At 34.3% G+C, this 12,132-nt stretch overlaps 1 protein-coding gene across 1 annotated transcript; it reads right to left on the bottom strand.

Annotated features, from left to right (window-relative positions):
* Positions 1-10,263: 10,263 nt before the first annotated feature.
* Positions 10,264-11,820, bottom strand: BDCG_08969 (uncharacterized protein; the record flags this gene model as incomplete). Its single annotated transcript, XM_045424741.1, has 3 exons — positions 10,662-11,820; positions 10,510-10,574; positions 10,264-10,385 (listed from the first exon to the last, which is right to left on the bottom strand). The coding sequence occupies exons 1-3, from the start codon at positions 11,696-11,698 to the stop codon at positions 10,264-10,266; spliced, it is 1,224 nt and encodes a 407-aa protein (XP_045273391.1). The 5' UTR covers positions 11,699-11,820.
* Between the last annotated feature and the right edge of the window lie 312 nt (positions 11,821-12,132).

Below are 12,132 nucleotides of genomic sequence, written 5' to 3'. Positions count from 1 at the left end.
GATTTGTAAATGACAGTGTTAATATCTTTATCACAATCAGGTTCTTAGTGAAGACTGTGTCATTCTGACTTATCAGAATTTATAATATGAAAGTCATGTCTCAGCTTCTGCAGATGTCTTATCTGTCTGAATAATTCTTAAGTGAACTTATTCATCTTGTCAGAATACTCTTATCACTGAATCTTGAATCAGAGCTTATAATCTCACTTCTCTGAGTCAATAATCTCTTTAACCTGATATTCTCTTTCACTCTCTAGTGTTTTACAGACAGGGTGATGAGCTACAGAATTCTCTTCTAAGAATTTCTTATATTTACAGAGTAAAGAGACATGAAAAACATTATATATCTGTAACTCAGATGACAGTTTCAATCTGTAGAACTGTAAGCTAACTTTCTTCATAATCTTATAAGACTCTGTTCATAAGAGATTCAGCTTCTTACTAGATCTCTATGTGATGATGTTTTCTAGACTCAGTCAGACTCTATCATCTTTCTTGAAACTCTTTATAATATACTTGAAGTCATAGTATCTCTTCTAATACTCTTAGATCTTTCTCAAGAATTCACAGACTTTCTCTCAGATCTTCTGAATTCTCTCAGCCTGTTCACAGATATCATCACACTCTATAGTGTACTCTCATAGATTCATCAAGATTATTCACAGATGAGTCTCAGTAAGCATCTCAAAAAGAGTTTTATCTGTGCTGACATGCTTTAAGTTGTTGTATATAAACTCTGTAAGTAATAATCAATGCACTCAGTCATTCTGATTATAATTGATAAAGCACTGCAGATACTGTTTTAATATACTTATCAGATGTTCTGTCTGATCATCTGTCTATTGATAAAAAGCTATACTTAGATCTCATGAGATCTTCAGTATAGTTATCAGATCAGATTAGAACTCTTCTGCAAAGATTGATTCTCTGTCTGAGATAATATTCACAGACAACTTATACAACTGAATCACATTACAGATGAAGATATGAGTTAAATTCTTTGATTTCAAGTTCTTACAGATGAGTATAAAGTGTGTCATCTTAATAAAGTAATTCACTATTATCAGCACACTGTTAAAGCAGGCATTATATATATTCTTGCTTTCAGAGAGACTCATAAGAGTATTCATTTCTAGCTGTTTTCAAGATTTCTGTGAGATGAATAGAGAAGTAAGTTCTTTATATGATCTGAATCACACTATCTGTGAATTCTGATAAACAGTATAAGAATTCACTATCTTCTTCATAAGTTCTTGTATCTTCAGTCAGAAGTATTTTCTTATAAGTAACTCATGAGTTCTAGTATCTGTAAAATGATCTACTAGAGAAGAGTCATGATATCTTTTGATAAGTTCTATGTGTAGAAACTTATTTACAGATATATAAATTCAGTTCTCTCTTTGTAAGAGATTATTTAAGTCTCTTCAACTCTTTGTTTCTGCAGAATTAATCTCTGCTATGAGCAGTTTTCAAATATACTGAGTATATTCATTCTTTAGTTACAGTTTAGACAATCTGAATAGAAGATCTTATAAAGACTTATACTCTGTTTCTTCTTACACTAGGTCTTCTACAGTGCTTCTCAAAGCCTGCAAACTCTTCAGATTATAGATATTCTCTTCAAGAATTCTCACAGAGATTTTCAGAGTATTGACTCTCAGTGTTATAGAGAGTAATTGTACAGACTTCTTTTCTCTCTTCTTTCTCTTCTCTTACAGAGAATTGAGAGACTCTTCAGTTAATCTCTTTGTAACACTCAGTCTGAGTATTCTGTGAAGCTTTTCTGTCTTCTCTAGTCTCTCTGTATCTATTGTCCTGGCCTTCTTAATATAGTCTGATCTGTGAGAGAGTCTGTCTACTGAGTTCTTAGTTCTCTTGATATATTCTATCTTGAATCAGAACTCACTTAGTCTCTGAGCTCAGTGAATCTGCTGCTGTGAAAGTTTCTTGATTGAAGTAAACTATTATAAGCTGTTATAATCAGTTCTAACAGTAATCACTGTCATAAGGCTCTTAAAGTAGTGATATCAGTGATGAAAGAATTTCACTATTATAAGAAGCTTCTGATTATAAATGTCATAGTTAATCTCTGCAGATTGCATCTTTCACAAGAAAAAGACTACTGAAACCCAGTTCTCATTTAACTGTAGTTATAAGACTATTTCTGAAATTATAAAGAAGAAGACATCTATCTTCAATCTGATTAAGAGTAAGAAATCAAAGTGAAACAGTATTACTGTGTCTGTGAATATCTGTTTTAATCTTACAAAGACCTTGTAAGCTTCTGAGATAAGAAAGTTCTTACAGTTCTCTCTTCTTAATAATCTTTTCATTCTCTATTTACAGAATGACTTCTTCTTATTTTCATTCTTCAGTATGTCTGTAAGAGCTAAGAAGATTCTTATAAATGCAAAGATAAATCATCTATAGAAATTCACAAAGCTCAGAAAGATCTGAATCTCATGAATACTAGTTAACTTCAGTTATGATAGAATAGTCTTAATCTATGAAGATTTCATCTGAATATCATCTATAATGATTACATATTCTAGGAAATTAATTCAGCAAGCACTGAAGTTGCACTTTATAAGCTTAATATACAGTTCTGTCTTATCTAAGGTCTTCAACATGCTTTGTACATGCTCAGTGTGTTCTTTCTTCTTTATAAAGTACATCATCATATTATTCAGATATATTATCACAAAGACATTCAGATATACATGAAGTGTTTTATTAATGAAAGACTGAAATACTGTGAGAGTATTAGTCAGACTAAAAGACATCACTAGATATTTAAACAATCTCAGTGCAGTTCTAAAGACAGTCTTTCATTCATTCTCAGACTGTATTTACAGCTGTGCATATATATTAATTATATTCAGTTGTGTGAATATAACAGCTTCTGTGAGATGATTGATCACATTCTTAATCAGATACAGAGAATAGCAGCTCTTTATTATCTTAAAGTTCAGATTATAATAGTCTATACATAATCTGAGATCTTTATTCTTCTTCTTTGTGAATATCACAGAGACTTCTGCAGAGATCTGTGAAGATCAGATAAAGTCATTCTTCAGATTCTTCTTTATATAGATCTGCAAGACCTCTGTCTCATAGTGAAAGAGCTTATAGATTGATTCTCAGAAGGGTTTCTACTCTTCTATCAAATCTATTATCAGATTCTTCTTATAGTGAGAGAGAAGCTTAACTGTCTTTACTGAGCTGAACATCTCTGTAAGATCTCAGTATTTCTCTGATATCTAAAGCTCAGTTTTCATGACTGTGAGATTCTCAGACACTTATAAAGTCATTATATAGATGAACTTGTCTTCTCTGATCAACTCTGCAGCATTAACTGATTCTACTTCTATAAGTGAGTCTGTCAACACTGATCAGAAGTATAAACCTGACTTATAGATAGCTATGTGTGAATTATGTCTTTAAAGTCATGTAAGTCTTCAGTACATATCATCTATGATGTTCATGATAATCACAGTTTCTATAAATCTTCTTCAGGTTTCAGAGAGATCTTGCAATTCAAAGATGACTCTTGTGAGTCTCTCAGTTCTCAGGTCTGAGTTCTCATGTTCTGCTTATTACAAGAGCAGATTCTCAGTCTTTATCTTTCAGCTCATTTACTTCATGAGCTTCAGAGACATTACAGTGATCTGAGATTCTGAGTTCATCAATACTTCTTATACTTGCAGAGTAGCAGCACTGCAGTGCAGTCTCTCTCTGTGAGTAAGTATTTTCATTGAGAAAGTAACAGATTCAGATGTTAGCTTCAAGACTCTTAAGAAGACTGTTACTAACTCTGTCTGTGACTCTTCAAATTTCTATTTTAGTTTGTTCAGACAGTTTGCATGAAAATATTCTGATTTAGAATAGATAAAGCAGAGTTTCTTTTTCTTAATCTCTCTGTTATATACTCTGTTTATAGAAGCTTATGAAGCTCTCTCTCTCTGCTCAGCAGTCAGATATGAATCTCTCTATATCTTATTATCTTTTTCTAGTAAATCTGTTCTCTGTTATTCTGACTCTTACAGAGCTGATTGATGATCTACTCTTCACAGGTCTGTAATTCTTACAGTGATCTGTAAGTGATAAATAAGAGTCATCAGTTTCTTCAGAGTCAAGAACTTAGAGTCTTACTTAATGAGCTTATTCTGTATATCTTTATTCAGTCTCTTCATAAATATCATTATTCAGGTCTTGTTTCAGAGTTCTGTTTTCACAGATCTCAATTCATATTATAATTTTATAAAGCACTGTGAGTAGTCTTCATTAGATTTCTTATCTCTTTTTCTAATATTAATAATCACAGCTCAGATATTCTCTGTCTGACTTACAGAGTTCTTCAACTTATTCTCTAGATAGGTCTTGAGAACAGATCAGTAAAATCTCTTATAATCATTCTCTAGATAGTTCAGTCAGTTCTTGACTTCAGTGTAATAGAGGTCTATCATTGTGTAGATAACAGCTTCTTCATCTTTTATATCACACAGCTGAGCTTGTAAGTCAATTTCAAATACAAACTTATAAAAGCTTTTATAGATTGTGATTCAATAAGTCATCTTAAGTGATTGTAACTTGAGAAAGTTTCTTTTCAGTTTGTAAGTGTCTCTGAAGATCATGTCTAGAGACTTGATTTGAGAGTGTTTGCAGACAGTAAGCATTTCTTGTAGAAAAATAGCTTGATTTCACAGAAGATGCTCAAGAATGTTCTTCACTGAGATTGATTTATTTATAGATTTGAAGAGTTTCTCTGTCACAGATATAGAGAATGATGTTCTATAAGTGATTGATAAGTTCTCTGAAACTTCTTTTATGAGAGTTATTTATGATTCAGATGACTGCTTCTGAGTGTCTGTAGTAGAGTTTACAGAAATTGAAGCATGTGAGTTTCTAGTTCTTTCAGTCATAACAGGCAGTTGCTGACTGACTGAGCTTGAAATATAAGAATAAGTGCTTGCAGGTGATTATTTGAGTATTTACAGCTTGATGTGATATATACTGTTAACTACTAGAAGTGTTTGTGATAGAAAGATAAAATATAGAGATCAAATATATAATAGCATTCAAGCTGAGTTATGAATAGTATTTATGAACTGCAGTCTATATAGTTGTGTGTAGTCAAGGGCCGCTAGCTCTATTGGTTACACAAGAGATAGGAATAGAGGTAAAGGATTCGCGAGGAGCGGGATTTCTTACAAGACTTCAATTCCTAAGTCATATAGAGTAATATCTCTGTTGAACTGTTTGAGAAAAATTCTAGAAAAGATAATAGCTACTAGATTATCTTTTATAAGCTCTATTAGTGATTCTCTTCTATTTAATGAATAAATGAGAGGTAGAAAACAATGTTCTGCAATTGATACTGTTCTCTCAGTTATTCATGATGTTCAAGTAGCAAAGCATGAAGGCCTGGTCTCAACTGCAGTTTTTATTGATATAAAAGATGCATTTGATCATGTGTCAAAGTCTACAATGATTCAAACTTTGAAGATGTTAAAACTGCCACTTTCTCTAATAAAATGAGTCAATTGTTTCATATCTAAAAGAATTATACAACTATTCTTTGATGGAAGAAAACAAGATAAAACTGAGATAAAAATAGAAGTATCATAAGGATCTTCAATCTCACCTGTTTTATTTACAATATACACTGCATATCTATTCAAGAATAGAGAGATGAAAATAGTGAGATCTTCAAGTTATATAGATGATATTGATCTACTCTACAGTTCAAAGACAATCAAAGAGAATTTAGAAGTGATTGAGAAAGCAGTAAAGGAAATCTTTGTTAGAGCAGATATCAATCTAATTCAATTTGATATAAATAAAACTGAGCTAATTCACTTTTTTCCCAGATTTAATAAGAAAGAACTAAGTCTAACTCTTTTGAATAAAGAGATTAAACCCGGTTTAAATGTCAAATGACTAGAAGTATGATTAAACTCCAAGCTGAATTTTAAATATCATATTCAACAAAGAATCATCAAGACAGAGAGACTACTGAATAGTATAATCAGACTATCAAATACTGAGAGAGATCTATTCTTTCAGGCTATAAGACAGTTATACATAGCCTGTATTACCTCAGTAGCTGATTATGAAGTTCAAGTTTAATAAAACAATCAAGGAAACTTCACTGAACTCTTTCAAAGTCTACAAAACAGAGTTTTGAGAAGAATTCTGAGAGCATTCAAGTCATCTTCTATTAAAGCAATGAAAATTGAAGCTTCAATTCCACCTTCTGCTATTTGATTTGAAAAGGCCTGTATGAACTATGCTCTGAGAGTCATGAAGATGAACTCAAATCATATAATCAGAGAAAGAGTCTCTTCTTCATTTTCACTAGTTAACTCAGGAAATGAACTGGATTGAAATAGATTTCTTGATTGAAATGAGAATAATACTTTAAAGAAAATGCTCTCTCAACTGTATAGACTATGTTCACTTATTAAGAATCAATTTTCTTCATTAAATGTTGAGAAAATTGATCATGAGAAGATATCTCTTTGAAGAGAAAAGCTGGAATCTCTCATAGACTTATAAATAAGTGAACTATCTAAAGAGAGAGAATATGAACAGCATTTGAAGAAGATCTCTACAATTAATATAAAATACTCCATTCTGATCTACTTAGATGACTCAAAAAATGAGAATTTGAATAGATTAGACACAGGCATTGCTTATACTGAAGATAATATTAATTTTATCTCAGATTTCTGAAATTTAGACTGTGAATCTGAAGTCTTTGATGCTGAACTATTTGCAATAGTGAAAGCTTTCAAACTCATTGAAATAAAATCTTATAAAAGAGGAAATGATTTGAAAGAGACATGAATATTCTCTGATAGTCAAGCTGCTTTAAAAAGACTTAGAAATAGTCAGATTCATAGTGATCAAATGAATCTTGAACTGATTTTAAACTCTGTTTTGAAAATTCAAAAGAGAAGAATATCAAAACTGATAATTCATCTGCATTGAGTTCCTGCTTATATGAATATTCATGACAATGAATTGGCTGATTCAGCTGTAAAAAAGAGTTCAGAATTAAGCAGATCTATTCAAAAAACAGTGTCCTGGTCTTTCATAAAGAGAAAGATAAAAGAATCTTGTTTAAACAAGTGAAATAAAAGCTGGTAGAAACAAAAGAAGAGTATACATTATTCAAGATTTGAGACAAAACCAAAGTGGAAATCTTGTTCAATTAAATGTAAAAAGAAAATATTCTCATCTATAATTCAGCTGAAACTAGGACATGATTATTTCAAATCTTATATACAAAGATTTGATGATAGATTTGATTCAACAGAGTGCTCATTCTGCAATGTGAATGAAAATCCTGAGCATATTGTAATGTATTGTGCATTATACAATAGTCTCAGAGTCAGATTAAAGAAAAAGTATGATTTAAATCAATTAAATATGAGATTCTTATTCTCAACTGAGACAGGAACTAAATACTTAATAGACTTTCTATCAGAAACTAGAGCAGCTACAAGAAAATGGCTGAATTCAGAAGTATCTGAATATGAAGAGGTGGAAATTGACTAGATATAGTCTGTTAAAACAGCTATACATCATCTTTTAATAATTTTGTTTTGTTATAGTCTCTCTTTACTGTACTTGTTTCCTTCTGTTCTTTTCTCTATCTATTTAATGTGTCTATCTTTAAGACTATGTTCTCTTTTCTTTTGTCATAATATTTTCAAATGATTTCAAACTATCAGAAGGTGTTGAAATACTGTAATTTGTAAACAGTTTTTGTATTCTGAGCTGGAATTTTGTGATTTTGCGTATTTGAAATTGATAAATGTATAATAGTTGACTCTATAGATATAGGAAAAACTCTGAGAACTAAAGATTCTCAGGTAGATGTCATAGTCTCTGACTGCATACATCTATATTTGAAGAATAATAATAATAATAATAATAATAATAACATTTAATCACTAGAAAATATTAGAATAAGTTCTTTATTATCTTTCAAGAATAATACTCTCATACACTTACTGTTACAATTGAGAAGAGAGAAAAGAAAAATATGTTATAGAGAAGAGAAATCTTTTTAAAAAATTCTATCACTACTGTTAACTTTGTCTTTAAAATACATTACTTTTACAGAGAATTTTATACATAGAATGAAATATAATAAGAGATCTGTAAGTCACTTATTAACTATATTTTTCACATTTTAAATTGATATAGAAGGAACTCACTTATCACACAGTTAATTTAAACAGAGATAAGAAAAGAAGATTTACACAGTTAGCAGAAAAACACATTTATTTCTTTGTATTATATGTAGCACATATACTGTCAATTGATTAACAACTGTTGTTATATAATAAAGATAACTTCTAATTCAGTAATCTTAAGAGTATCAGAACTATACTCTTAAAGAGAAAAGTATTGTCACACTCTCAGCTGTGTTAAGACTCTGTTGCGCCCCGGTGGCTGAATGATTAATGCGGCCACTCAGTAGCACCTTGACATGAGAAACCAAGGTGTGTGGGTTCAAAACCCGCAGAGAATACATTAAATTCAGAACTCAAGCACCTCAGGTTTCTAATAAATACAGAGATGTATAAATCACTTTAATAAATCACTTTATATTTCTGATCTGAGAAGTTATTATTGTATGTATTTAATTATCACTTCTTTGTATTTTTCTATGTTCTTATTATCTTAATATGATCTCAACACCTGTATTTCCCTCTGTATAATCAACACTTAACCTGTATTTAACATCATACAAGAACTCATTATAAGCTCCGCTTGTATATAAGTATAATGAAAGAAGAATAATAATAATAATAATAATAATAATAATAATAAGACCCTGTTACAGTTTTACATAACTTATTACTTTTATATAAATAATTTGATTTTATTTAAACTAGTTTTCAATCACTTTATAATATTATTTAAATATATTATAGAAAGATCTGATTAATGAATATAAAAATCTCACTTCTATATAAGATTAGCATATTACTCTCTTTTAATAGTAAGATATTACTGAGATATCACTCTGACTGTTCTTACTTATAAAATAAAAGAAGAGTATTCACTTATTATCTATATAGAATAGTCAGATACTGACTTCTTATTAAAGAAGTCAGTGATTTATTTTTCTTCTACTAAAAAATATATAAAAGTTACTGTATTTCACATATAATTTTCTTAGTATACTAAGTATCATATCTGTGATATTCTCATAATAACTCTGTAGTCTACAAGCTCACTATTTAAGCAAGATAGTTAAGCTTACTTATACAGCTTCTTAAATAACTATCTTTACATAACATCACTAACTAGTCTCTGCTTTAATTCCGTCACGTTACACAAACATATTAATACTAATAGAATAAGATAATTTTAACACCTGATAAGTATATTGAATGAAGCAGTAGTTAAAATAATAATTATATTAACAAGAAATCCTGAATTGGCAGTGAGTTTGTACAAAACAGGTCTCATAATCTGTGAAAGGTGTAAAGCTTGCTTGATTGAAAAGATTGCTAGCTTGTGAGAAGTTATTATTAAGAGTCCCGCGGTTGATCGGCTCTTCTACCAGCAGTGCACTGATGGTGATTGAGCTCTTTTGCCTCAGTAGTCTACAGATTATGAGACTGTTAAGTGTGAGCCCTGCTGTGATCAACATGCATGAGTTCAATCTCAGAATGAACTTAAAAATTTCTAACAAATACTCTGAACATTTTAACAGTGTCAAGAGACATCTCAGAAGTGTGCCCTAGAAGTCCCTTTGAGCCCTAGAACTGAGTGGTCCAGTCCATTATTAAAAAGAAGCCATTGTGGGAAGGCCACTGAAGGGAGCCACTGAGGGGAAGTACTGTACTCTGTGATAGCTGGTCTGAGGGGGGGTGTTGGGGGTCCCGCGGTTGGTCGGCCCTTCTACCAGCAGTGCGCTGGTGGTGATTGAGCTCTTTTGCCCCAGTAGCCTACAGTTATATGGTGGAAGGATTAGTAAGCCAGATCATGTGACCTGACAATAAATCGGTTATATACAAAACAAAGCTTCTAGCTCATTAGAGACGACGAGTGTCATTAAATACACGGAATTCGTCGCTTTGACAAGAGTGGAGCGGAGAGGGAGCGCTGTCGGAGGAGTGTAACGCCGGGCAAAATAAGAGTTTTAAAAAGAAGTGATAAGGGAAAGGTGTCGCAGGGGGTTATGTCAGATTAGATTACCATCCTCTTGGAGTAGTTTATTTAGATACCGAAAAAATTTCACCCATTGTAATTGTCTTTGTTTGTCGATGTAGATGGTTGTGATGTCGATTGTGCGCTGTTGTCAACAAGAGGGAAATTGTTTGTTCCCGGCAGACTGCGGGGAGCTTTATCGGCGAATACTGTTTTGTTTACGCCAAAAGTGGATCGTTAGAAATTGTACGCTGCCCTCAATAATATATATAGGTGTAGATCTCTTGAAGAGTAAAGGGAAGACCGGCAAAAAGATTCACAGTAAACGCTTACCTCGCTCATATAGTGCGTAACTGGTGTAAAGCAAAATTGGGAGTGCGACCACTGCCGATGTCCATCTGCAAGAAAGTAAATAAATGAGAATTGTTGGTTATAAAGCGGAATGGGGATGATTTGTTCCTAAAGGGAATCCTGTAAGCCCCTACCTTCGTGCAAGGCTTTTATACTGCTTCGTATTTCTGATATCCTGCGGCTTAACACCTGGAGCTGGTTCCGGTCTCTGCGGTTTTACCCGCTGTGTCTCTCTGCGGGCGGAGGCAGCCTGTGCTAACTGTGGTCTGATGGCGGGTGGATGAGGGGGCGGCTGTCGAGGGCCGGAAGGTGAGGCCTTCTTGGATGCCAGGGTAGCCATGTCTGTAGTTATAGCTTGGCCTGAAGATTCGATGGGCCTTGGCGCTGAGGCCTTCTTAATCTTATCTTCTATGAAAGTTGCCTTTCTTGTTGGTTTACTGCTGCTGGCCGCCAAAGCTGTAAGGATTTTGGAACCTTGCACCGTAGCAACAGTGGCGTCAACGGGGTGTGCGGGAGGAGGTGGTGTCTGCTCCGCCACTCTTTTTGGCTCAATTGTTCTCTCCCTGCCTCTAGCCGATTGAGCAGGAGGTTCAGATATCTCTCCCGCGGCCTGAACGGAGTTTCTAGCCTCTGGCTGCCTCCTTCCAGTAGCCTCCTGCTTCCCAGCTAACTCCGTAGTTTCGGAGTGGGAAATCGACTTGGATTCTGCGGACGGCGTTCGCGGCGCAGGTGGCTGTTCGGCAGCTGGATTGGATGCGGAGGTTCTAAGCCTGGATTTCACGCCCACCTGGTCGCTCTTTGCCCTGCTATTATTACCTGGTATTTGCGATGGCGCGGAGGGAGGCTTCGGTAGTCCTTGCGCGGGGTCAGGAGCCGTGACGGATGATTTCTTTTGTCGAGTGGGAGCGCTTTTCTTCTTCGCTGCTGGTTTCCGATCGATTGGTGCACTGGATGCGGGTTTGGGGTCGGATGCTGGCGGTGAATTGGCTTTGGGCGAGGATTTGCGGGTAGTTCGCGTGGTGGATGGGGTTGACTTCTTGGTTGTGCTTGTGCCTGTGCTTGTGGTTGTAGTTGTCCACTCAGAGGTTGCGGTGGATGTTTTGGTTGCGGCGGCGACGGCTTTCTTCGGCCGGCCACGCTTTTTGGCGACAGTGTCTGGAGTGCTGGACATGAGTCTGGATATATCTAAATACTGCACTCGATTCCTATCTGTTATTTTCGCATTTATCTATTCTATAAACGAGATTAAACATAGGAATAAAAATATAGAGCCAAAAAAAATAGGAATGCAAGCACTTTTTCATGAAACGCGAGAATAACCCTCCCCCCTGTAATTACATAGTCACAGCGTCCAGCCAATTCTGCCTACTGTCAATATGTTCCTGCGCTAAATCCCCAGACCAAGAAACTTCAAGGCAATTTAATCCGCACGCGCGTTCGGCAGACGCGATATGGCGGCGGCCCAGGGAGACTAATTAACAGGCTACCGCGCCCGCAATTTTTGGTGTCGGTTCGGGCGATTGCCCCAGCTACCGAGAGCTACGACATACACTGGGCATAAAGATAGCAAATGAAGAAAAGGCCCTATTGTCAGAAACTCGAAAC

The sequence above is a fragment of the Blastomyces dermatitidis genome (genome assembly GCF_000003525.1).
Source record: "Blastomyces dermatitidis ER-3 genomic scaffold supercont1.13, whole genome shotgun sequence".
Classification (NCBI taxonomy): Eukaryota; Fungi; Ascomycota; class Eurotiomycetes; order Onygenales; family Ajellomycetaceae; genus Blastomyces; species Blastomyces dermatitidis.
Note: the sequence above shows the minus strand (reverse complement) of the source record. Positions and strands in the feature narration are given on the sequence as shown.